General features: G+C 35.5%; 1 protein-coding gene across 2 annotated transcripts in view; it reads left to right on the forward strand.

Annotated features, from left to right (window-relative positions):
- SAMTOR (S-adenosylmethionine sensor upstream of mTORC1) overlaps positions 1-22,758 on the forward strand; it is a 196,819-nt gene that overhangs the window by 40,741 nt on the left and 133,320 nt on the right. For both annotated transcript variants that reach the window (XM_081148117.1, XM_081148118.1), the window contains one exon: positions 7,100-7,241. In XM_081148117.1, the coding sequence (XP_081004243.1) occupies positions 7,100-7,241 (142 nt within the window). The remainder of the gene's footprint in view (positions 1-7,099; positions 7,242-22,758) is intronic.

The raw sequence follows: 22,758 nt of genomic DNA on the forward strand, positions 1-22,758 counted from the left end.
CTGGTGGTCTGAATCCCGAGATTTTCACCACGAGATGCTGTTCGAGATGCTGTTCAGTCTCCTCTTCCCATCTTGCTCTGGGTTGGGGATCCCTGCATGGGGTTGAGACCCCCTGCTCCTGCAGGGAGGAAGTTTTGCAGCTAAGATATTCCTCTGGCAAGCCAGGAAGCTGCCACACGTGGGTGCAGAGCCAGCCTTTTCCATGTCTCCACCATTTTTACCAGTCTCTATGTGACTTCTATAAATCCTTGGTTATAATATTTTAGTTCAGCTAGACTTCAGTAGTTATTCAGGTTGATTGCTCTATAATTTAGCTGTAAATCTGGTTTCATACCAGGAGCAGGTGAGTGTAGCTTCTTCCAACTCTGTACACATCTTGGATTCTCTCAGTTATGTTTTGAAGGAAAGAAATTTGCTGTACCAGATGGCAGGAGAGAGGTTAATTCATAAAGGAAAAAATACTGTGAACTCTAAAGTGTTTAGGAATTCCATTGGTTCTCTTGAGTTTGGACCTGTAATATAGCTTTCCTTGAGGTTATTAAGAACAAAAATTAATAACTCCTTAAACTTATTTTATTATACATGGTACTTAATAACAGTTGTAGTCTTAGTACAGTATGTTAAACTATTTGAAAAATTATTAAAAATAGAACTCTGCTTTTGAATTGCTGTTAATTTTCCCCCGGTTAGTTATTACTTCCTTTTTATAGGATGTGGCTCATATTTATCTTTTAGTTGTGACATATGTTTTTGAAGGTGAATTTAGAAATAATTATGTTATTATCTTTGTATTGGAACGAAGCTTGATAATAATTGGATTCATCGATTTCCATATTGAACTTGGTTTGGCAACATTAGATTTGCATTACTTGTGTTTTAAATTATTAATCGGTTTTTGAAATTAGTGCTTTAACAAATTTAAGTATAAAGAGAATATAATAAATAGTAGTCATGTTAAAGGGGACTTTGTTCTAGAATTTTACAAGACAGTCAAATGACTTTATCTTTTAGATTAGGGAGAGCTTTGGGCTGATCTTAAAACTACGTATTTGAACAAATGATTACTGATTTCTCTCTAAATTTATTATTTTAGTTTGACCATAAAATGTTCCTTACTACTAATTTCAAGTTAGGCTGCAGGACACGCAAACACATATACATATGTTTACTATATCAAGAGAAGCTTTAATCTATAATGTTTCTGTACTTATTTATTGTATTTTCTTTATTGTTGAAAGTATTATAAATGTCCCCTTCTTTCTGCCATTGATCCTCTCCACCCTGGACTCCCCTACTCCAGGCCTTCACCACCATATTGTGTGTGTCCTTGGGTTATGCATGTATGCATATAAGTTCTTAGGTTATTCTCTCCCCACTCACTCACCCCACTTTCCCTCTGGATATGTCAATCTGTTCCATGTTTCTATGTCTCTGGATCTATTTTGTTCATCAGTTTATTTTGTTCATTAGATTCCACATATGAGTGAGATCATGTGATACCTGTCTTTCTCTGACTGGCTTATTTCACTTAGCATAATACTCTCCAGGTCCCACCATGCTGTCTCAAAGGGTAAGATTCCTCCCCCCCCCTTTTTTTTTTTACATCTGCATAGTACTACATGGTGTGAATATCTGAGAAGATACTTGATATGATATCAATCTTGAACTTGTTTTGTGTCCTAACATGTGGTCTATCTTTGAGAACGTCCCATGTGCTCTTGAAGAGAATGTATATTCTGTATCTTTGGGGTGAAATGTTCTGTAAATGTCAGTTAAATCCATCTCATCTAGTGTGTCATTTAGAGTCACTGTTTCCTTTTTGATTTTTTGTCTGGGAAATCTATCTAGTAAAGTCAGTGGGTGTTAAAGTCCCCTAGTATGACTGTATTGCTGTCTATCTTTCCCTTAAAGTCCTCCAGAACTTTCCCCCCCGCCAGCCTGTGTGAGTCTTCTGTTCTGAGGTGTGTCTCTTGTAGACAGCATATACATTTAAGGTTATTACTGATATTTACTTACCTATTGCCATTTAATTCTTTATGCCTGTTTCTCTTTCTATTTCAACTTCTCACTACAGCAGTTCCTTTAACTTCTCTTGGAATGCTAGTTTGGTGGTGATAAACGCCTTTAGCCTTTTTTTGTCTGAGGAGCTCTTTATTTCACCATCTATTTTGAATGATAACCTTGCTGGGTAGAGTAATCTTGGTTTCACATCCTTGCTTTTCATTGCCTGAATACTTCCCTTCTGGCCTATAGGGTTTCTGATGAGAAATCAGCTGACAGCTTCTTTATAGGTAACAGCTTGCTTTTCTCTTGCTGCCTTTAAGATTCTTTGTCTTTTTGGCATTTTAATTATGATGTGTCTGGGCATGGGCTTCTGAGAGGGCTTTTCTTGATTGGGATTCTCTGTGGGTCCTGAAGTTGTTTGACATTTTCCTTACCAGGTGAGGGAAGTTTTCTGCCATTATTTCTTCAAACAGGTTCTCTAACGTTTGCTTACTTTCGACCTTTTCTGGCACTCCTATGATGCGAATATTATGTTTCATTAAACTGTCCTCCTGTTTATTGTTTTTTCTTTTTGGTCCTCTGATTGATTTTTTTCTACCCTGTCTACTAATTTGCTGATCTAATCCTTAGCATCCCCTAATGTGCTATTTATGCCTTCCAATATGTTTTTTAATTCTACTATGTCATTCTTAATTTCCTTCATAGTTTCCATATCTTTTCTCGTGTTGATGAGTATTCTTAAGATCTGTATTCTGAACTCTATATCTGATAGATTGCTTATCTCCATTTCATTTAGCTCTTCTTCTGTAGAACTCTTTTGTTCTTTCATTTGGGGCTTGTTTTTTTTGTCTCCCGATTTTTGCTGCTTGTTTGGATTTGTTTCTATGTATTAGGTAGACCTGCTAGGACTCCCAGTCTTTTGGGTTGTTTCTGGTGCAGGCCAGTGTCAGACACTGTTTCTGACTGGCCTTGAGTACCCTTTTTGGAGCTATTGGCAATCCACAGCTTGTGTTTTTCTCTGTTGGGGCTCGGTCCAAAAGCAAATGAGGCAAAGACTCAAAGCACCCAGAGGCTAATTGTTAATCAGTCTCTTAATGAGCCTCAGGCTGTAGAAACTCCATAGGGTGGGATGAGAGGTTTTCCAACAAGGTGAGGCAATTGCTTCCCCCACTAGGCAAAAGCTGCTTGGAAGGTAAATGTCTGCCTGAGAAAGATGTCCTCTGCAGCATGGGGGAAGGACTTAGCACAAAAAAGCAGATGACTGCCCTCTTAGCTCTATCCCCAGAGCCAGCAGCCTCGGGTTCTGCTCTCATAGTTCTTGTTCACTCTGCCCTCCCTGGAGCCCAAGGTGAGTGCTGCACAGGAAACTCTGTTCATTTGCTCTTTCAGAGGGTGCCTGCATTTCTAGCTATCTCTCCCTGGCAGAAAAACCCCCTGCTGTTTTTCACAAATGTTATGTGGACAACTTTCTCAGTTCTGGTGTTCTGGGCTGGAGAGCTCAGCCTTGGGTTTAGACCCCAGAGTTCTCAGCGGGGAACTCCCACAGCTTAGGTATCCCTTCAGACCTTCAGCTGCGGCCTGTGAGCCCAGCCAGCCCTCTTGTACCTCCACACTTCCTACCAGTCTCTGTGTGGTCTCCACTTTTCTTTATTTGTTATGAGGTGCTCTCTAGCTAGTCTTCAGTTGATTATTCGGGATGGTTTTTCTGTATTTTAGTTCTGATTCCATATTGGTCACATGAGAGTGTCAGTGTAGCTTCCACTCAATCCATGGCCATCTTGGGTCCAGGACACACATAGTTTTGAATTTGCTTTCTAAAAATAACTTTGGAATTCTCTGTTTGGGCAAAGTAACATGTATGTTTTCATTAGAGATTTTCCTCTTCTTCCCTTTCTTCCCTCTCCCTTTCTTTTTCTTCCTCTCTTTATTTAAAATACATTCATATTTTTATAGAATGCGTATAAGAAATGGCTAAGAAAATAGATTATTAATCATAATGATTCAGAGTCATTACGAATGCTAATATATTAAAATCATTATAAAGCTGATTATTAATTATTGATTGTTCTGATTGATTGAACTTGAATACATTTCTTATTCTGTTGACTACATCTTTGATGCAGATCTCAGGGAGTTCTTACTTCCTTTTGATAATGAAAATATGTTATCCTTTCAAATAGAACAAATTTTTAAATCCTGGTTGACTTAATAACTAAATTATAATAAAAATCCTTAGAATCGAGTTTTAACATTTTTTTGTGTGTGTTTATGCTGTTTGAATATGTATTTGGGCTCAGGTTAACCTTAATTTTTCTTGGCTTTTTAGAGCTCAAATTATAAATTATTTTGAAGTAGTTTGTTTAAAGGGTAAATACCATTTGTTTTTAATACTTTCAAAACATGTAACAGGCTGTTATGAAAAATAAACTGATTTTTTCATTCTATTTTTGATTAATAACTTTATTTATAAATACTTTAATAAGCTTTTAAGGATATTCTGAAAAGTGGAATTTTCTCATAGCTGAATGCCAACTATGTTTTTGTTCAACTTTAAAACCACCAGACATTTAACATAGTGTATGTCTTGTAGTCTAGTTTGATACATTTTTGTTTAATAAATATATGATTTTAAAGTTCTGGATCTAGGGTTGTGCCTTATATGGAACATAGGGAACATATCAGGTTTGTGTCGCTATTATAGCACCTACCACATTTTATTACATCTTCTCCCCTTCCTTTGATGCCAGTGCTTGTTCATTAACTGTATTATTCTCTGTAGTGTTTGAAATAGCATATTTTTTCAGCAAAATCGTTGATAGAATAACAAGTTATATACAGTTGCATTGTACTACACTTTACTAATCACAAATTTATTTCAGTATCAGTATGCTTGAAGAGAGTCTGGAGACTTTTAAATGTAAGTGAAAACATACTGATGTTGTCTGCCATTAGTTTGAATTAACTAGGCTTACAGACAAAATTCTCTTTAAATACTGCCAATTTCTTATGGAGTTTTAAGGCTTGCTTTCTGCTCCTATGAAGTTTTGAGGGAGGAATAAAATTTTTTCTATTTAAAGCTGAAAGGCATCAGGTTTCTGTATATTTTCAATTGTCTTTGCATCTCATAACTAGTATAATAATTCTAAAGTAAGTTGAGTTTCACATTATACAATTACATAGTAATAGATGTCTTTGGTGGCCCACATAACATACCCTTAGTCCTCAGTTGTGGTGGACAGACACTGTGAGCTCAAGAGGCACCCAGCCCTGACAGAGTTTCTCTTTAAATGTGTGCTGTTTGCTTTTCTACTTTCTGCGTTTCTACAACACTGCTGGAGCCCAGTGTGGATATCCCCTTATTCAGTGCCTAAGTATAGACTAGAAGTTCAGGTTGTTAAAAACCCTTAATTAATAGAGGATAATACTGATAGATAAATGTTCCAGCGTCCTATTCTATAGGTGAACAATTCCAGAGGTCTTCTGTATGCTTCTCTGTTGTCCACAGCAGCAACCTCAGTAATATACTCATATTAGCATTTTCTCCTTCCTTGGCTTGTTCCCCTACTCCCTCACTCCTGTTTCCTAGGGTTCTCTTCATATAAACTACTTGTACTCAAGTCCTTGTCTTCAGTTGTTCTTTCTGTAGAATCTAAACTAAGAAGTTTTATAGAAAGGAAATCTGTTTAAATATGTTAAACATAGCTTTTCCCAAACATATTGGATCATAGAACTTTTGTTTGACTCCTATTACTAGCAAATGTGGTAAATTTATGTATTTATTTATAACATACATTTTATAGGACAGTGAAACTTACAAATTCAAACAAAGGTCCTTTTAGAGTTGAAGATACCTATCAACAAAAGATAAAACACTTTTAAAGTGATACTATACCTTAACCATTTGGTATCAAACCTGATGAGTAAAGTCAGGAATAGCATTACAAACCATCATAGGTTTATTAAAGTATCATTAATCAAAATATTTGTTTCAAAAACTTTACTTCCTGTAGTTCTGTATTGAGACTGGTAAATAATTACATCTGAAAGATGTTGCAAAACTGAAGACTTTTTCTTTGAGTGTTTAGAAAAATTTTGTTTGCCTGCTTGTTTTTAGTGGACAGTTATTGCCAATCTACTATATAACAAATTGAGAACCCTGTCACTACACAGATATTAGTGATTAATGAAAATATTGTTGTATAAGAACATAACCCCCCAAAAGAAAAAACTTTTGGGTTTAAAATCAGTGTTCAGGCCAAGACTGAGACTGATACATACTCAACTATGTATGTGAGGGCATATTTGTACTCTTGCTATTTCTCTTGATTTGTTCAAACTAGAAAGCATTAGTTTGGGTTTCAACTCAGGACTTATTGAACTCTGTGCTTAAAATAACCAATAGGTTTTCAAATTTTAAACATATAAATGTTGTTATAGTTGAACTATACAATTTCTTTTTTGGCTTAAAAAATACCTTTTAAATATTAGAATCTAAGAGTCTCACCTGAGGGAAAAATTTGAGTATATTATCTTCTTTAAGTTTGGCTGTTCTATTTATGTTTTTAAGTTTATTCTGTCACCAAACAATTGCCTACATTTGAACATGAGGCAAGAGAACTTAAATCTTTGTGTTTAAGGACATTGAATGAAGCCACTTTAATAATTTTTGTTTACTCTTTTACCCTTACAATCATGTTAAGGTAAATTACTGGGCCATATCATTCTCAAACCTCTCTTTATCAGAGCTCACATTGATGTTTCAGATTTCATATTAAGTGTGATAAGTGATTTAATTTTTTTTAAAAGAAGTAATACAGTGGCCAGATAATGTAGTCATTTTTATTTAGAACATTTTATAAAGACTCAAAACCTTAGAGAGGCTTCCAAGGTAGTTTCTTTAGTAACATTTTGTCCTAGGGTTACAAAAGCACAATATGCCTAGAGCAACTCCAAATATATAAATAAAAATATTTAACTTGCTTGCTAACTTATGTTGCTCTCTCATCTATCAACCTCTTTTTAATATAGGGAACTGATAAGTATGTAGAGATCCAAAAGTTTAGTTAACTTAATTCATTTTTTCCTTGTTTTTTAGTGGGAGATTTTGATAAGATCTGGCGAGAACATTGCGAGGATGAGGAAACACTTTGTGAATATGCTGTTGCAATGAAAAATTTGGCAGATAATCATTGGGCAAAAAGTTGTGAAGGTGAAGGTCGTATTGAATGGTGTTGTAGGTGAGTGTTTTTATGAACTAACATGCTTGGTTTCTAATTTATTGTTGACATGCTCAAATTTAAGTAATGCTATGTATAATTTATTGTACCAAAAAATAGAAGTGTTTGAAAACAGTTGATATCTTTTAAACAATTCTTGCCCCTTGCTTCACTTTCTCTAGATTTATTTCATTCATCTTTTTAAATCACAATGTTTTTCTTTGATATAACTTTTAATTTTCTGCTTCAACTTTTTAAAAGAATACCTTTAAGTACATTTAACTTACTTAACATTAATACAACAAAATATGAAATTTAACATGATTCATCATTAATAAGTTATGGTATAGAAATTTCTTTAGATAAATATCCACATTTGGATTAAAGTAAAGGTGAGTGCTTTTCTATAATTTAAAATTTGAAAACATCTTAAAAAGTTTAAAAATCCTGAATTTTTGATGTCTGATTCACGATATTCTAGCTTTTGTATTGACTTTGGGTAATGTTTATTTTCTCGTAGTATAGATGCGAATGTTAAAAACATCAGAAAGTGAAATACTGATGATCAATTCTCTTAAGGTAGTAAAATAAGAATGAATATGTATATTGACTGAATTTTTAATGAATTTCCAGAAAACAAAGCATTATCTTTCCACATGGACAAAGTTTATGATAACTTCAAGTTTATATTTTATATCAATTATTTTTTATTCAAATTTCTGTTAATCTCATTTAAAAATTACAAAATAGTGTCTATTTCATTCATTCAGCAAGTGATCTAGAGAAAAAGATACATTTAAATTAGTTTTTTTTACTTATTCATATAATAAATAATTTTTAGTGTTGTCTACTGTCTGTTAGTCATATCATAGATACTGGGAGTATAGCAATCAACCAAACAGACAAAATTCTTGCTCTCATGGAGCTAACGTGTTAGTGGGGATTAGAGGCAAGACACTATATGTAAATTAAATACGTAATAGGTCAGAAATGCTAAGTGCCATGAGAAAAATAAAGTAAGAAAAAAGAGCATGTTGGCATGTTTCAGAAACAGCAAGGAGACCACCAGTGTGGCTAGAGCAGAATGAAACAAGGGAAAATGGTAGGAAATAAGGTAAAGAACAGCTAGATGTTGTAGGGGCTTGTGGACCATTGTGAAGACATTGGCATTTATTTTGCATAAGATGAGAAGTCATTGGATGTTAGGATTTTATTAGCTTTTTAAAATGTCATTAATTCTTACGAATTAATTGCTGTGTTAAGATAGACTATAGGAAGGGCAAGGGTGTAAGTAAGGAAACCAGTTTGGAGGTTACTGTAATAATCAAGGGACAAAGTTATAATGAAACAGTTTTTCTTGGACAGTGAAGAAGTGAATGGATAGGACAATGTAGTAGGATTAATGCTCAAATGATTATAATGACTCAAGAGAGGGATAAGAGAGATGATGTGTGCATTGCAGTGCTTATGATAATATGTAAGAAGGAAGTTGAACGTGAGGTGGGTGAGGAACAGTGAATAGGTGGTACCCTTAATGGATTCTGGAGCCAAAGAACTGTGGAGTTGGGAAACTACAGGAAGGAACCAGAATAATAGGAAATGAGGTGCTTGGAATTAAAATGTTTGGGGGGTTTTGTTTGCTTCTAGAGAGAAAATGGTTATAAATCTGACTTTTCTACAGGATAAACATTTTCTCCCTCAAGTAACATTTTCTCCCTTAAGAAGTACAAAATGAAGTGTACTGCTGAACCAGATATTTCCCTTCTAACACAAAAGAGTAACATAAGCCAATCAGGAAATCAACACCATCGCTATTTAAGACCATTCTTAGCTTTTAGCAGCACTGCTTTTAAAGTAGTTTATAGTACACAAGGCAAGCTCTCAGACTTTCTTAAATGGACTTTGATATGTGGTGTTCTTATAGGAGTATTCTCTTTTACCTTCCACTTGAATAATGAATCTGTCTCCCACTTCACTTTTCTTTTTCCTTAGATATGTGTGTTATCAATAGTTATTGTATCTACATGTGTCCTGAAAGAGGTCATTTTAGGTCAAACTTCTGAAAAAGAACATTAATAAAAATTTAGGTTAAACTGCTGAAAAAGAACAGTGGCAAAATATGGTAAAAAGATTTTACTATGGAAAGTTGTCCCAAGAGGAGTTTTATAATGTTTGCTTTAAACTTAAAAGTAGGTTAGGGAAAAGTCTTCAAAACAATATTGAAACTTGGGTTATCTGTAATTCTAACTTGGGTTATATGTAATTCCTTTCTCTGTTGACAGTTCTACAACAGCAATGTCACTTTGAAAGCTAAAGTGGTCTTTAGAAGGGGTGTGACAAAAAGTTTGCTTCCAGTTAGTTATACTTAAAACTATTGGAGGAAACAACTGCTGTGTTTCAACATAATAAATATAATAGAAAAAAAAAACTTGATTGGAATTTGGCATGTGAGTTAAGTCTTACTGACATTACTGTTCTGAGATTGTGTTGACTGGTTAGCTTGAATAATTCTACATAAGATTTCTTTCAAAAAATAGTAAAATTTTTATTTGTAATATGAAGTATTAAAAACTAGAAACAAAATACAATATAAAGTTACAGTTGTATATTTAATTTTAAAAATTTGCCTTTTGTAACTTTTATTAAAAAATTATCTTTATTGTTGAAAGCATACAGGTGTCCCATTTTTCCCCCCAATTGACCCTCTCCACCTCGCTCCCACCTGCTCACCAGTCCTTCAGCCCGTTATTGTCTATGTCAATGGGTTATGCATATATGCATATAACTTCTTTGGTTAATCTCTTCCCACCCTCCACCTCCCTTCCCTCTTCCATCTGTGATGTGACTGACTGTTGCATGCTTCAATGTCTCTGGATCAGTTTAGTTTGGCAGATTCTTTTGTTCATTAGCTTCTTCTTAAAGAAGACCCTTCAACATTTCATGTAGTACTAGTCTGGTGGTGATGAATGCCTTTAGCTTTTTCTTATCTGTGAAGCTCGTTGTCTGACCTTCAGTTCTAAATGATAGCTTTGCTGGTAAAGCAATCTTGGTTGTAGGTACTTGCATTTCATCACTTGGAATATTTCTTGCCACCCACTTCTGGCCTGCAAGGTTTCTGTTGAGAAATCAGCTAACAGTCATATGGGTGCTCCCTTGTAGGTAACTAATTGCTTTTCTCTTGCTGCTTTTAAGATTCTCTGCCTTTATCCTTTGGCATTTTAATTATGATGTATCTTGGTGTGGGCCTCTTTGGTTTCCTCTTGTTGGGGACTCTCTGTGCTTCCTGGACTTGTAAGTCTATTTCTTTCCCCAGGTAGGGAAGTGTTATTTTTTTCAATAGGTTTTGAATTTCTTGCTCCCTTTTTCTCCTTCTAGATCCCCATAATGTGAATGTTGGGCCTCTTGAAAGTGTCCCAGAGACTCTTTACACTATCTTCACATTTCTGGATTATTTTTTCTTTTTCCTCTTCTGGTTGGGTGTTTTTTGTTTCCTCATGTTCCAAATTACTGATTGGATTCTCAGTGTCCTCTACTCTACTTACTGTTGATTCCCTGTAAATTATTCTTCATTTCAGTTTGTGTAGCCTTCATTTCTGATTGGTGCTTTATTATATCATTGATGATATCACTAGTTTCTTTAATAGTCTTACTAAGATCCTTGAGCATCCTTATAACCATTTTTTGGAACTCTGTATCTAGTAGCTTGCTTGGCTCCATTTCACTTAGTTCTTTTTATGGAGAGTTCTTCTGTTCTTTCCTTTGTGACATGTTTCTTTGCCTCCACATTTTGGCTGCTTCCTGGTGTTTGTTTCTACCTATTAGGAAGAGCTGCTATGTCTCCTGAAATTTGTAGAGTGGCTTTGTGTATTAGGTGTCCTGTGGGGTCCAGTGGCTCAGCCTCCCCAGTCACCTGAGCTGGGCCTTCTAGGTGCTCCCCTGTGAGGGCTGTGTGCCCTGTCCTGTTGTAGTTGAGCCTTAGTTGCTGTTGGCGTCACTGTGAGGAATTGACCCCCAGACCAACTGGCTGTGTGGACTAGCTGCAGCTACAGCCAAAGATCTGCTGTGCTGGAAATACCCCTGTGGAGCAGGATTTACTTCAGTGAAGCTTTGGTGTTCACCATGTCTGCCTCTTGAGGGTGTCACTAATGGACGTTTAGGATTGTAATCTAGTGTGGTCGAGTCTGACCAGCAGGTGCACTGTCTCTGGGGCTTCCCAGGAGGTGTGAAGTTAGCTTCTGTCTGTGCCTTGCCCCAGGCCACCCAGCATGTGCTACACAGCAAACCATAGTTGGCTACTACTTGTGCTGGCCTTGGAGGTGTCCAGGAGAGGCCAAGCTACTAACCAATGCAGGCTGCAACTAGTGCCTGGCCTGGGGCCACTTATTGAGAGGTATGGGGCTTGCTGAGGCCAGATGCTGCTTGCATAGAAAAGTCCACTTGCGTAGAAAAGCCACTGGAAATGACTTGGATGAGCTTGCAAGTAGGGAAGGGTGGGGTCTCTGGGAATCACCAGGGTAAGGTGAAAGTTGGAAGTCAGGTTCCTGGAGATTCAGAGAAGGCTCCTGCCTGCCAGCTCTGAGGGGGAAGGGCTCATCATAGGAGCAGTGGCCTCTGCAAGATCTTGTCTATGAGAAAGCTGCCCCTCCAGCTGTCGCCCTGATTTCAGGCGTTGTTTCCTCCCTGAATGTCCCTGGTTCCTTTCAAGTTGCTGTCCAGTGCTGGAGCTTAGAGGCAGTGCGTCTGAGTAAGTTCATGTGCTGGCTCTGTAAAAGGAACTGCCTGGGACTCCAGCAGCCTCCATGTCCCTCAGCCACAATCCCTGCTGGTTTTTACAGCCTGCAGTTGTTGGGACTTCTCTTCCTGGCACTGGAATTCTGGGCTGGGGGGCCTGAAGTGGGGCTGGGACCCCTCACTCCTCTAAGATGCCTCCACCACTGAGATATCCCTCTGGGTTTTAAACTGCAGCACCTGGGTGTGGGACCAAGGCCTGTCTCCGCAATTCAGCCTTGAACCTCCCCGCGTCTCTGCCCCTCTTCATAGTCTCCATGCTTCTGCAGCTCCCTAGTTGTAGGACTTCTGTTCAACTAGGTTTCAGGAGGTTCTGAATGATGGTTGTTCTGTACTTTAGTTGCAATTTTGATGTGGTTGTCGGAGGCGGTGGTTACCATAGTTACTTACACCACCGTCTTCTTGTCTTTCTCACCTTTTGTAACTCTTAACACTCAGAGAAACATACACACTATTTCCTGAGCCATTTGAAAATAAATGGCAGGTAACATTTCAACCTAACACATCTCTTAAGAATAAGGATATTCTTCTATATCACCACAATACCATCATCACATTAAGACAACAGTAATTTTCTAAAATATATAATTCATAATTTTAGATTTTTTCTTATTGTCCCCAAAATGTGCTTTATAATTTGTTTTTCTAAATCCAGTCAGGACTCATGCATTGCATTTCGTGATTACATTTCTTCAGGTTTATATTTTTGTTTTCCATTAACATTGAATTTTTAGAGAAATGTTAGTTGATTTGTAAAATAGCTCATTTTCTGTAGTTTGTGATTGTTGGTTCAAGGTGGTTAATAGCATTGTTCAAATATTCTATATGTCCTCACTAATTTTTTTTGGCTTTTCATTCTTTTAATTACCAAGAGAGATGTTTTCAATATATTATTTTTCTTAATTTTTCTATAATAATTATTTGGTTCTCTAGAGATTTCATTTTTCTATTCAGTTAATCTTTTTATCCAGTAAAAAAATTAAAGCAGTTATTTTATTTTATTTCTTAATATGTTTTTATTTATTTCAGAAGGAGGAAGGGAGAGGGAGAAAGAGAGAGAGAAGCATCAGTGGTGAGAGAGAGTCATTGATGGGCTTTCTCCTGCACGTCCCCTGCTGGGGATCAAGCCCGTAACCAGGGAATGCGCACTGACTGGGAATTGAACCATGACCTCCTGGTTCATAGGTTGATGATCAGCCCCTGAGCCACTCCAGCTGGGCAAAGCATTATTTTAAAGTCTTTGTCTCCTTATTCCAACATATAGTTCATCTGTGGGTCTGTTTCTTTCGGCTGTTTTTTCTTTTAGTTAAAGATCAACTTTATTTATCTCCTTCATTTATGACTGGTAATTTTTTTTTCTTTTTTTTAAATATATCTTTATTGATTTCAGAGAGAGGAAAGGAGGGGGAGAGAGAGAGATAGAAACATCAATGATGAGAGAGTCATTGATCGGCTGTAGCCCGCAACCCGGGCATGTGCCCTGACTGGGAATCGAACCCTAGGTCGACGCTCAACCGCTGAGCCATGCCCAGCCGGGCTTGACTGGTAATTTTTAAAAATACATATACTGGCATTGTATTTAAAAGAGACTGGTGTAAATTATTTTTCCCTAGAGAAGGCATGCTTTTTCCTGACAGGCATTTTGGATGAGAGACAAAACAGTTTGATACCATCAAATGTTAAGCTGGATTGAAGGTAGATTACCTCTTTAGATAGTTTGGCGTCAAATGCTTTGAGGGTGAGTCCTGCTCTATTGTATATTAAAAGTGCCATCGTCTAGTAGGATTCTTTGACCTACACCCAAGGAAGAGTGCAGAAAATTTTCTTTGCTTTTAGTTCATTCCAAGACTCCAGTGTTGCCCTGCTGCCCATACATACTCAAAAAAAGAGCTATGGAGGTAAGCAGGAAAATGAGGAGAACAATCTCTCCATTTGGTTTTCTTAAGGATTCCACCCTGTCACACTATTCTAAGCAGCCATTAAGAGTTCGGCTATTTTCCATTTAATAGAACAGAGTATCTCTCCCATGGAAGACTTGATCCTCTGCCGCCCATGCATCTTTCAACAAATGCCCAAAGTGCCTCTGATTCCTTCCTATCTAGGAAGGGTTTGTGTCCCTGAATTCAGTTCCTTTAGACCTCCTTGCATCTTCAGCTCTCTCGATTTCTTTTTAATGCAATGTTTTTTGGATTGTATGGTTTCTTTTTCTACTTACAGCATAACCAGGTCTCTTTTGTGATTATATCCTTATCCAAAACTATCTTTGTGTCCTATGTTTTGGATTTATTTGTTTTCTCATGATGCCATTTAACTACTATTTCAGTCTCCTTTATTTCTTGTAAACAGAAAGTTGGGTCTAAAGTGTTGATTTAGGTCACATATTTTTGCCAAAATTTCAATTAGGTGAAACTACATAATTCATATTGTATTACATTATCAGGTTCTTATTGTCAGATTATTCCACCATTAGAGGTGCTAAATTTTGCCATTTGGTTAAGGTGGTACCTGCTAGGTACTTCCGTTGTAAACTTATGTTTTTCCTTTGCAATTAGCAAGTAGAATGTTGGCTTATGGATCAGTCCTGTTTCCCAACAGTCTTTCAACTAATAGGTATACTTCCACTTACTAAATCAATGATTTCATTTTGGGTTGCAAAGTGATTTTTCAAATTGTTAAATTAAAAATTTTTTTAAAATATTTTTTGCATTTATTAGTTGTCATTCTTTTGTAAATAAAAGCTTTCCTGTATGAACAAAGAATGATAACGTTCTCCAGAAAGGCTGGGTAAAAAATGAACATATTTATATAAATCTTTCTGTTTAATTATCAATTTCCACAAGGATTTGGTATAATAGCCAATTCCAATTGTGACAAGATTTTTTTTGGTTATTTTTAAATTTTGCAATATCACTGTAGCCTCCTGGATTGTTATTTCACTTCTTTTTCATCAGTCTTTGGCAGGTTTTTAATTTTTTTCTGTTCAAATTAGTCCATATTTAGTCAGTGGGTGCCCCTTCAAAGCTGACTTCTATGTTCTGACATCACTTTTGAGCACTTTCTTACTGTCTAGTAGAAGATGAACCTTTATTTTTCCTGTGCAAGACCTAGGATTAAACTATTTATTCAAGGAGCCCTAATTTCTTTTAGTGAGAAATGGCATTTAGAAATCAAGATCTAGGCACTAGATAGGCTGCCGGAGTGTCTTTCCTTCTAGAAATTTTCAGTGAAAAGCAGTAGAAAAAAATATATAGTCAGACTCATAATTGATATTTTCTGTTCAAAGATAATGTTACAGGATTTCTGCCTAACTTCTTTTATATTCTTCTGTTGCACTGAAGGACTTAGTCCTGAATAACATTAACACATTTGCTTTGTCCTACAGTTCACATAAAATGCTTTTAAAATTACTATAATAATTTTACTTCTGACAATAAACTGAATTTTCTTTGCAGTTCTTTTTTCTTTAAAACATATCCCACTAAGGGTCATAATACTCTCTTTAAAAGTTACTTAAAACACACCCTGCTGGGCATGGCTCAGCGGTTGAGCATCGACCTGGGATCCAGGCAATCGGGGTTTGATTCCCGGTCAGGGCACATGTCTGGGTTGCGGGCTAGGCAGCCGATCAGTGACTCTCTCATCATTGATGTTTCTATATCTCTCTCTCCCTCTCTTTTCCTCTCTCTGAAATCAATAAAGATATATTTAAAAAATAAAAATAAAAGTTACTTAAAACAGTTTTTTTGTGTGTGGTATGTTACCAGTTTACTACACAATTGGCTTCAGTTTACTTTCAGTTGTATGGGTTTTTCCCCTAATTTTCTGTAAATTTGTGGGACTAAAACATTTACATACTCAGAAATTAAAACTTTATAAAAAAGTATATCAGAAAAGGCTTCCTTCTATTTTTTTGTTGTTTTGTTTCTTGTTTGTCCTATCATTGTTTCTTTTTGCAGAAATAAACAAATTCACACACATATGCACATAACACACATATACTCACCCTTTCTTATTTATACAAGTGGTACATGTTATATACTCTGTTTTGTATCTTTTTTACTTAATATGTCATGGAGATTACTCTGTTTGCTATTGTATTAGTCAGGGTTCTCCAGAAAATTGTCTCACTTGTTTGTGGAGACTTAAGTCCCAAGTTCTCCAGGGTTAATTCACATGCTGGAGACTCAGGAGAACCATTGGTGTAGTTCCAGTTCTAATATTGGCAAGTTTGAGACCCAGGAAGAGCCGATGTTTCAGTTTGAGTCTAAAGTCAGGAAAAGTCCAGAATCCTTTTTCAAAGGCAGGCAGAGGAATCTCTCATGTTCCAGGAGGGTCAACCTTTTTGTTCTATGTAGACCTTGAGCTGATTGCAGAGAACAATCTGCCTTACTTGTTCTACCAATTTAAATGTTACTCTCATCCAGAAACATCCTCACAGAAACATGCAGAATGTTTGACCAGATATTTACGCTCCATGTGGTTCAATAAAGTTGTCATGTAAATTAACCATCACAAGTACATAGATTTTCTTCTCATTTTGATGTTATTTACAAGCTTTTCCTATTATAAATAGTGCTATAATGAATAACCTTGTGTGTACTCTATATTTTTGGCGTTTTATCTTTTTAGATTCCTAGATGTGGAATTTGAGGATAAAAGAGTAAGTGAATATGTGATTTTGTTAGATATTGCTAAATCACCCTCCCTAGAAGTTATATCATTTTGCAATTCAATTAGCAAAGAATGAGTACCTATTTCTCCACAACCTCACCAACAGAGTATGTTGCCCACATGTTGAATTTTTGACAATCTGACAAATGGGAATTATTATCTCTCTGTTTTTAATTTACATTTCTCATATAAATGAGGTTGAGTGTTTTTATATATTTAGGAATTATATGCCGCCTTTTCTGTGAATTGTGTGTTCATGTTATTGACACTTTTTTTCTGTTGGGTTTTGGACCCTTTTTCTTGATTGTTTTTAGAGCTCTTTATATAATAGATAAGTGCCCTTTTTCTTTGACTTTGTTATATCTTTTCCCATGCACATTTTTGGTTTGCCATGTATAAGGTTTTTGCTTTTACATAATCAGATATATCTGTCTTTTTTATTGCTTCTAGGTTTTGATTGTTTTAGAAAAGCTTTCCTGATTCCCAGACTATAAGAATTCCATTAGTAATTCACTCATGTTTTCTTCTAGTGCTTGTATGGCATCATTTTTTATCTTTAGACCTCTCACCTATTTGGAATTCAGTCTGGTGTTTGTTGTGAAGTATAGATCTAACTTTTCCACCTAAATAGTTATCTATATTACATTGTCATTTATGAAAAAGTCCACCTTTTCTACAGTGATTGGACATGACACTTATATGATATGCCAAGTTTCCCCACAGAGTTGGTTCTGTTTTAGGACATTCTGTTATGTTTCATTTCCTGTATCATGCAATCAGTGTTATTCTATAAACATCTCTTTCCCACCCCACAACTTTCTTCTTTCTCAGAGTTTTCCTGGTAATTCTTGCTTTTGTTTTTTAACATGTGTACCTTAGAATCAACTGGTCTAACTAAATTTTGAAGTTTGTATTTTTATTGAGATTACATTAAATTTTTTAATAACTGGAAAAAACTGGTATTTCCATAATGCTAAATCATTGTAGCCACAGAAAAGGTATATGTTTTATTTATTCTAGTCTACTTTTGATCAGTAGTGTTTTAAGGTTTTGTGTATATTGGTTTTGCATGTTTCTTGTTATGTTTATCCCTAGGTATTTTATCATATTGTTGCTGTTAAAAATGTGATCTTCCCTTCCATTATATGTTCATATATGCTACTGTTTATATATTTGTGGAGACTTGATTTTTGTATGTTTTACTGAATTCTCTTACTGTTTGTGTTAGTTTATGATTGATTGTTTTGGCTTGTTTAGGTATACTGTCATACCATCTGTGAATATAGTTTTCTTTCCAATTCATGGGAATACTTTTTTCCCTTTGTCTATTACATTGCTGTGCCTTATTCATTTAACGATAATGTGTGTGATGTGTCCTCATTAAATAAGTTACTGGCTTTGGGCTGATATATATGTATAATTTTACTGTTAGAAAGTATTCACCAATTCTTATTTTATTGAGTGTTTTTATTAAGATTAAGTGGTGAATTTTGGTTCAATGTCCTTTTCAGCAACTATGGAAATGAATTTGAGTTTCCTTCTTAGAGTTATGAATATAGTGAATTATGTTGAATATTCTTATATTGAATCATCCTTGCATTCCTGGAATGCATACTCCTTGGTCATGTTTGATTCTATTTGCTAACATTTTATTTCATATTTTTACGTTGATATTTATGTGACATTGGTCTGTATTTTTTTGGAGAAATTATGAGACCTAATTATCATTTTATTTTGCTTCCTAAAACTGACTTTGGAAAAGTTCTCTTTGTTGCTGTGGTCTGGAACTGTTTAAACTTTGGGGTTGTCTCATTTGTACTCATGGGAGTTTACTTTATAGAGGTAATTGAGTAAGCGCAGAGAGGTCAGTGCCATTGAAAGTGCCATTTAATATTTACATTCAGAGAGAAAGGGACATGCCATGCCATACAAGCCCACAAAGGAAGCACCAGATTTGGTCAGAAGGCCAGAAGCAGGAGTGAAAGAACAGACCAGAGACTATAGGGTTTCTGTGAGAAAGGCAAAGCGGGGCAGAGTAAACAGTTTAGGATTGGCTAGTTTAAATAATTCTGGTGGGCTTTGGTGAATAAGAGCTGTCCTTAACTGTGGTACCTGTACCTGGGTTGATTTAGGGCAGGGGAAATAATAGGTTGGTGTGTGAGAGTAAAATAAAGGAAATGTTGGCTTTCATTTGAGAGGCATGCTCCCAAGTTAGTTGTTTATTAACTTTAGGAATTAACTAGCCTTGGGAGAGACAGTTTCTCCCCAGGTGTGTAAGGCCCTCCAAGATATCAAAACATAAGACATAGAAAATAAAAACATGATTAATAAGGGATTATCTGGTTTATGAAATCTTGAATTTCTCTTTGGATTACTGGTGCTTTTTTAAAATCTGTATTTCATTATCAATTTTGGTTTTGTTTAAGCTTACATTTCCACCAATAACCAAGAGTCAAGTTTAATAAATTTTCCTGTATTCCTGTATTTAGTGTATATTCTTAGAAAAAACGTTTCATGTTTTCAGCTTTATTTGTAAAAAGTTATGCAAGGTAAAGAACCAGTTTGCATATTTATTTGTTGGTCTTAGTTTTTTTCTAAAACATTACCTTCTTCCTCTCTTTAGGTTTACATTTTTTCCCCCCTAATCCTTTGAGTTGGATATTGATTTCATTTATTTTTGTTCTTTCATTTGTATTGCTATAATATTAAAGGACTTGAATTTTCCTCAGGTCATTATTTCAGTTGCATCCCTTAGATTCTGACTTATGTTATTTTCATTGATTTTTTTTAGGAAATCCTTTGATTTTTATCAGTATTTTTCCTTTGACCCCAGAGTTATTTTATTTAAATAAATTTGCAGGTGAAATGGATATTTTGTTCTGTATTGTTGTTAGTTGTACTTTTATTGCATTGTGATTGGATGGTTTTTGTTTGGATGATTTTTTCCTATGGCTGTAACTATGGTTTTCTTCATGACTTAATGCATGCATTATGTCATTTTTGTGCGTATTCCATGTGCACTTTATAAGAAGCTGTACTCTCCATTTGAGAGCAATGTTTGTTAAATAGTGATAAAATAAACCTTATTATGCTCTTTAGGGCTTTTGTACCCATACTTATTTTTCATTCACTTGATTGAGAGTGGTGTGTTCAAGTTCCCTGTTGTTAACTGTATCTGTTTCTCCATGCATCTCGTGGAGTTTCTACTTTGTGAAGATGGATGCTAAGGTAATTGGCACATAAATATTTATACCTGTTTCATTTTCACTGGGAATTGTGGCCTTCAGCATTGTAAAATATCTTTTTTAAAAATTCATTTAATGCTTTTTATTCACTACCATCCTTTTCACCAATATTTTTGAATCATCTCATGGATGAAGTTCATCTTCCAGTTAGATTCTTTAAAAGCAGCTTGCAACTATGATGTTCCCTGAGTTCTTACATACCAAATGCTGTTTTTCTAAGATTTATTACAAGATGCACAACTTGGCTAGATATAAAATTCTTGACTCACTTTCCTTCAGTTTCTGGGGAAAAAATCTCTCAATTTGGATTTATATGGTTCGTTCTTTGTGATTAGATTCAAGTTAAGTGCATTAGTAGGAATATCACATAGGTGATTGTGTCCTTCTCAGTGTATTATATTATATTGGGAGGCACATGATATCTATTCTGAGTTGAGATCCCCCCCCTTCAAGTAGACTTTATTTTATAGAGCAGTTTGGGTCATAACAGAATTGAAGAAAAAGTACAGATAGTTCCTGAATTCACCCTGCTGACATACATGCACAAGTATCCCTTATTGTCAACACCCACCCATTTGTTAAAATTGATGAACCCATATTGACACATTGCTGTTTTCGTTCTAGTTCTTTTAGTTGTGTTAGATGGTTTAGTAGAGCTTTTTCTTGTTTCTTGAAGTATGCCTGTACTGCTCTGAACTTTCCTCTCAGGACTGCTTTTGCTGTGTCCCATAGAGTTTGGTTTGTTTTCTGTTCATTTTCATTTTTTTCCAGGAAGTGCTTGATTTTTTTCCTTGATCTCATTGGTAACTCATTGTTTAATAACATGCTATTTAGGCTCCATGTGTTTGAATATTTTTGTTTTTTTTATAGTGTTTGATTTCTAGTTTCATGCCATTGTGATCTAAGAAGATGCTTGATGTGATTTCAGTCTTGAATTTAAAGAGACTTGTCTTGTGCCCTAACATGTGGTCTGTTTTTGAAAATGTTCCATGTGTACTTGAGAAGAATGTTTATTCTGCTGCTTTGGGATGAAATGTTCTGTAAATATCAATTAAATCCATTAGGTCTAGTGAGTCATTTAAGGTCTATGTGGCCCTGTTGATATTTTGTCGTGATGATCTGACCAATGCTGACCGTGGGGTGTTCAAGTCCCCCACTATGATTGTGTTGTTGTCGATCTCCACCTTAAAGTCCACCAAGAGATGTTTTACATATTTAGAAGCTCCTGTATTGGGTGCATATATTTATAAGGGTTATTTCCTGCTATTGGGTTGATCCCTTTAGTATTACGTCTCCTGTTATGGTCTTTATTTTGAAGTCTGTTTTGTCAGAAATGAATTTTGCTACTCCAGCTTTTTTTTCATTGCCATTTGCATGGGATATTTTTTCCACCCCTTCACTTTTAGCCTGTGTGAATCTTTTGCTCTCAGGTGGGTTTCTTGTAGACAGCATATATTTGGGTCCTGTTTTCTTATCCATTCACCTACCCTGTGTCTTTTGATTGGACTTTTTATTCCACTTATGTTTAAGTGTACTATTGATATATACAGTGGGACCTTGGTTTTCTAATGAAATCTAGCTTCTCAATGGACCATGATTTCGGCCTGTAAAGTCATCACCAAACCCAAGGTCAGCTAGATTTTCTTCTAGGACATTTATAAAACTATCTAGGACTTGTATACTTTTGTGTTTTACATTTAGATCTGTAATTTATTTTGAGTTAATTTTGTAAAGGTTGTAATATCTTTGTCCAGGTTCATTTTTTGACATGTGGATATCCAGTTGTCCAGCACTATTGTTGAAAAGACTGTTTTTACTTCATTGTATTGCCTTTGAACTTTTGTCAAAGATTGGTTGAATATATTAATGGGGGTCAATTTCTGGGCTCTGCATTCTATTGCAATGATCTATTTGTCTATTCTTTCAACAACAGCACCCTGTCTTGATTACTATAGCTTAACAGTAACTCATGAAGTCAGATACTGTCTGTTCTCCAACTTCGTTCTTCTCATTTAATATTGTTTTGGCTATTTCTGGGTCTTTTGCCTCTCCATATGAACTTTAGAATCAGTTTGTTAATATCCGCATAATAATTTGCCGTGATTTTGATTGGAAAGAACTGACATTGTGACAATATTGAGCCTTTCTGTCTGTATTCATGGCATAGCTCTCCATTTATTCATTGTGTTATTTAAAAATTTTAAATGTGACGTTTTCTTTCATACTTACAGTTATGTATTTAATTATATGTAATTAATATTGAAGTGTTATGTCACAGGTTTCTTCTCATGTCTATTTTTGTTCTCTATATTTTTGAGAATTTTTATTGTGGTAACATTAGTTAATAAAATTATTTAGGTTTCAAGCGTACAATTCCATAGTACAGCATCTGTATATTGTGTTGTGTGTTCACCACCCAAAGCCAAATCTCCTTCTGTCACCATTAATCCTTCCCTTTACCCTGTTCTACCTCCCCCACCCCCCTTTCTCTCTGGTTATCGCCATACTGTTGTTGTCTGTGCTTATGAGTTTGTTTTTGTTTTTGTTTTGCTTAATCCCTTCACCTTTTTACTCAGTCCCGTCAACACCCCTCCCCTCTTACAGCTGTCAGTCTGTTTTCTGTATCTATGAGTCTATTTCTATTTTGTTTGTTTATTTTGTTCATTAGATTCTACATGTAAATGAAATCATATGGTATTTGTCTTTCTCTAAGTGTCACTTAGTATAATACTCTCCAGTATAATACTCATCCATGCTGTTTCAAAAGGTAAGATTTCCTCCTTTTTTTTTTTTACAGGCAAGTAGTAGTCTATCTGTTGACAAGTTTTGTCTTT

Source organism: Miniopterus schreibersii, assembly GCF_964146895.1.
Source record: "Miniopterus schreibersii genome assembly, chromosome: 9".
Taxonomy (NCBI): Eukaryota; Metazoa; Chordata; class Mammalia; order Chiroptera; family Miniopteridae; genus Miniopterus; species Miniopterus schreibersii.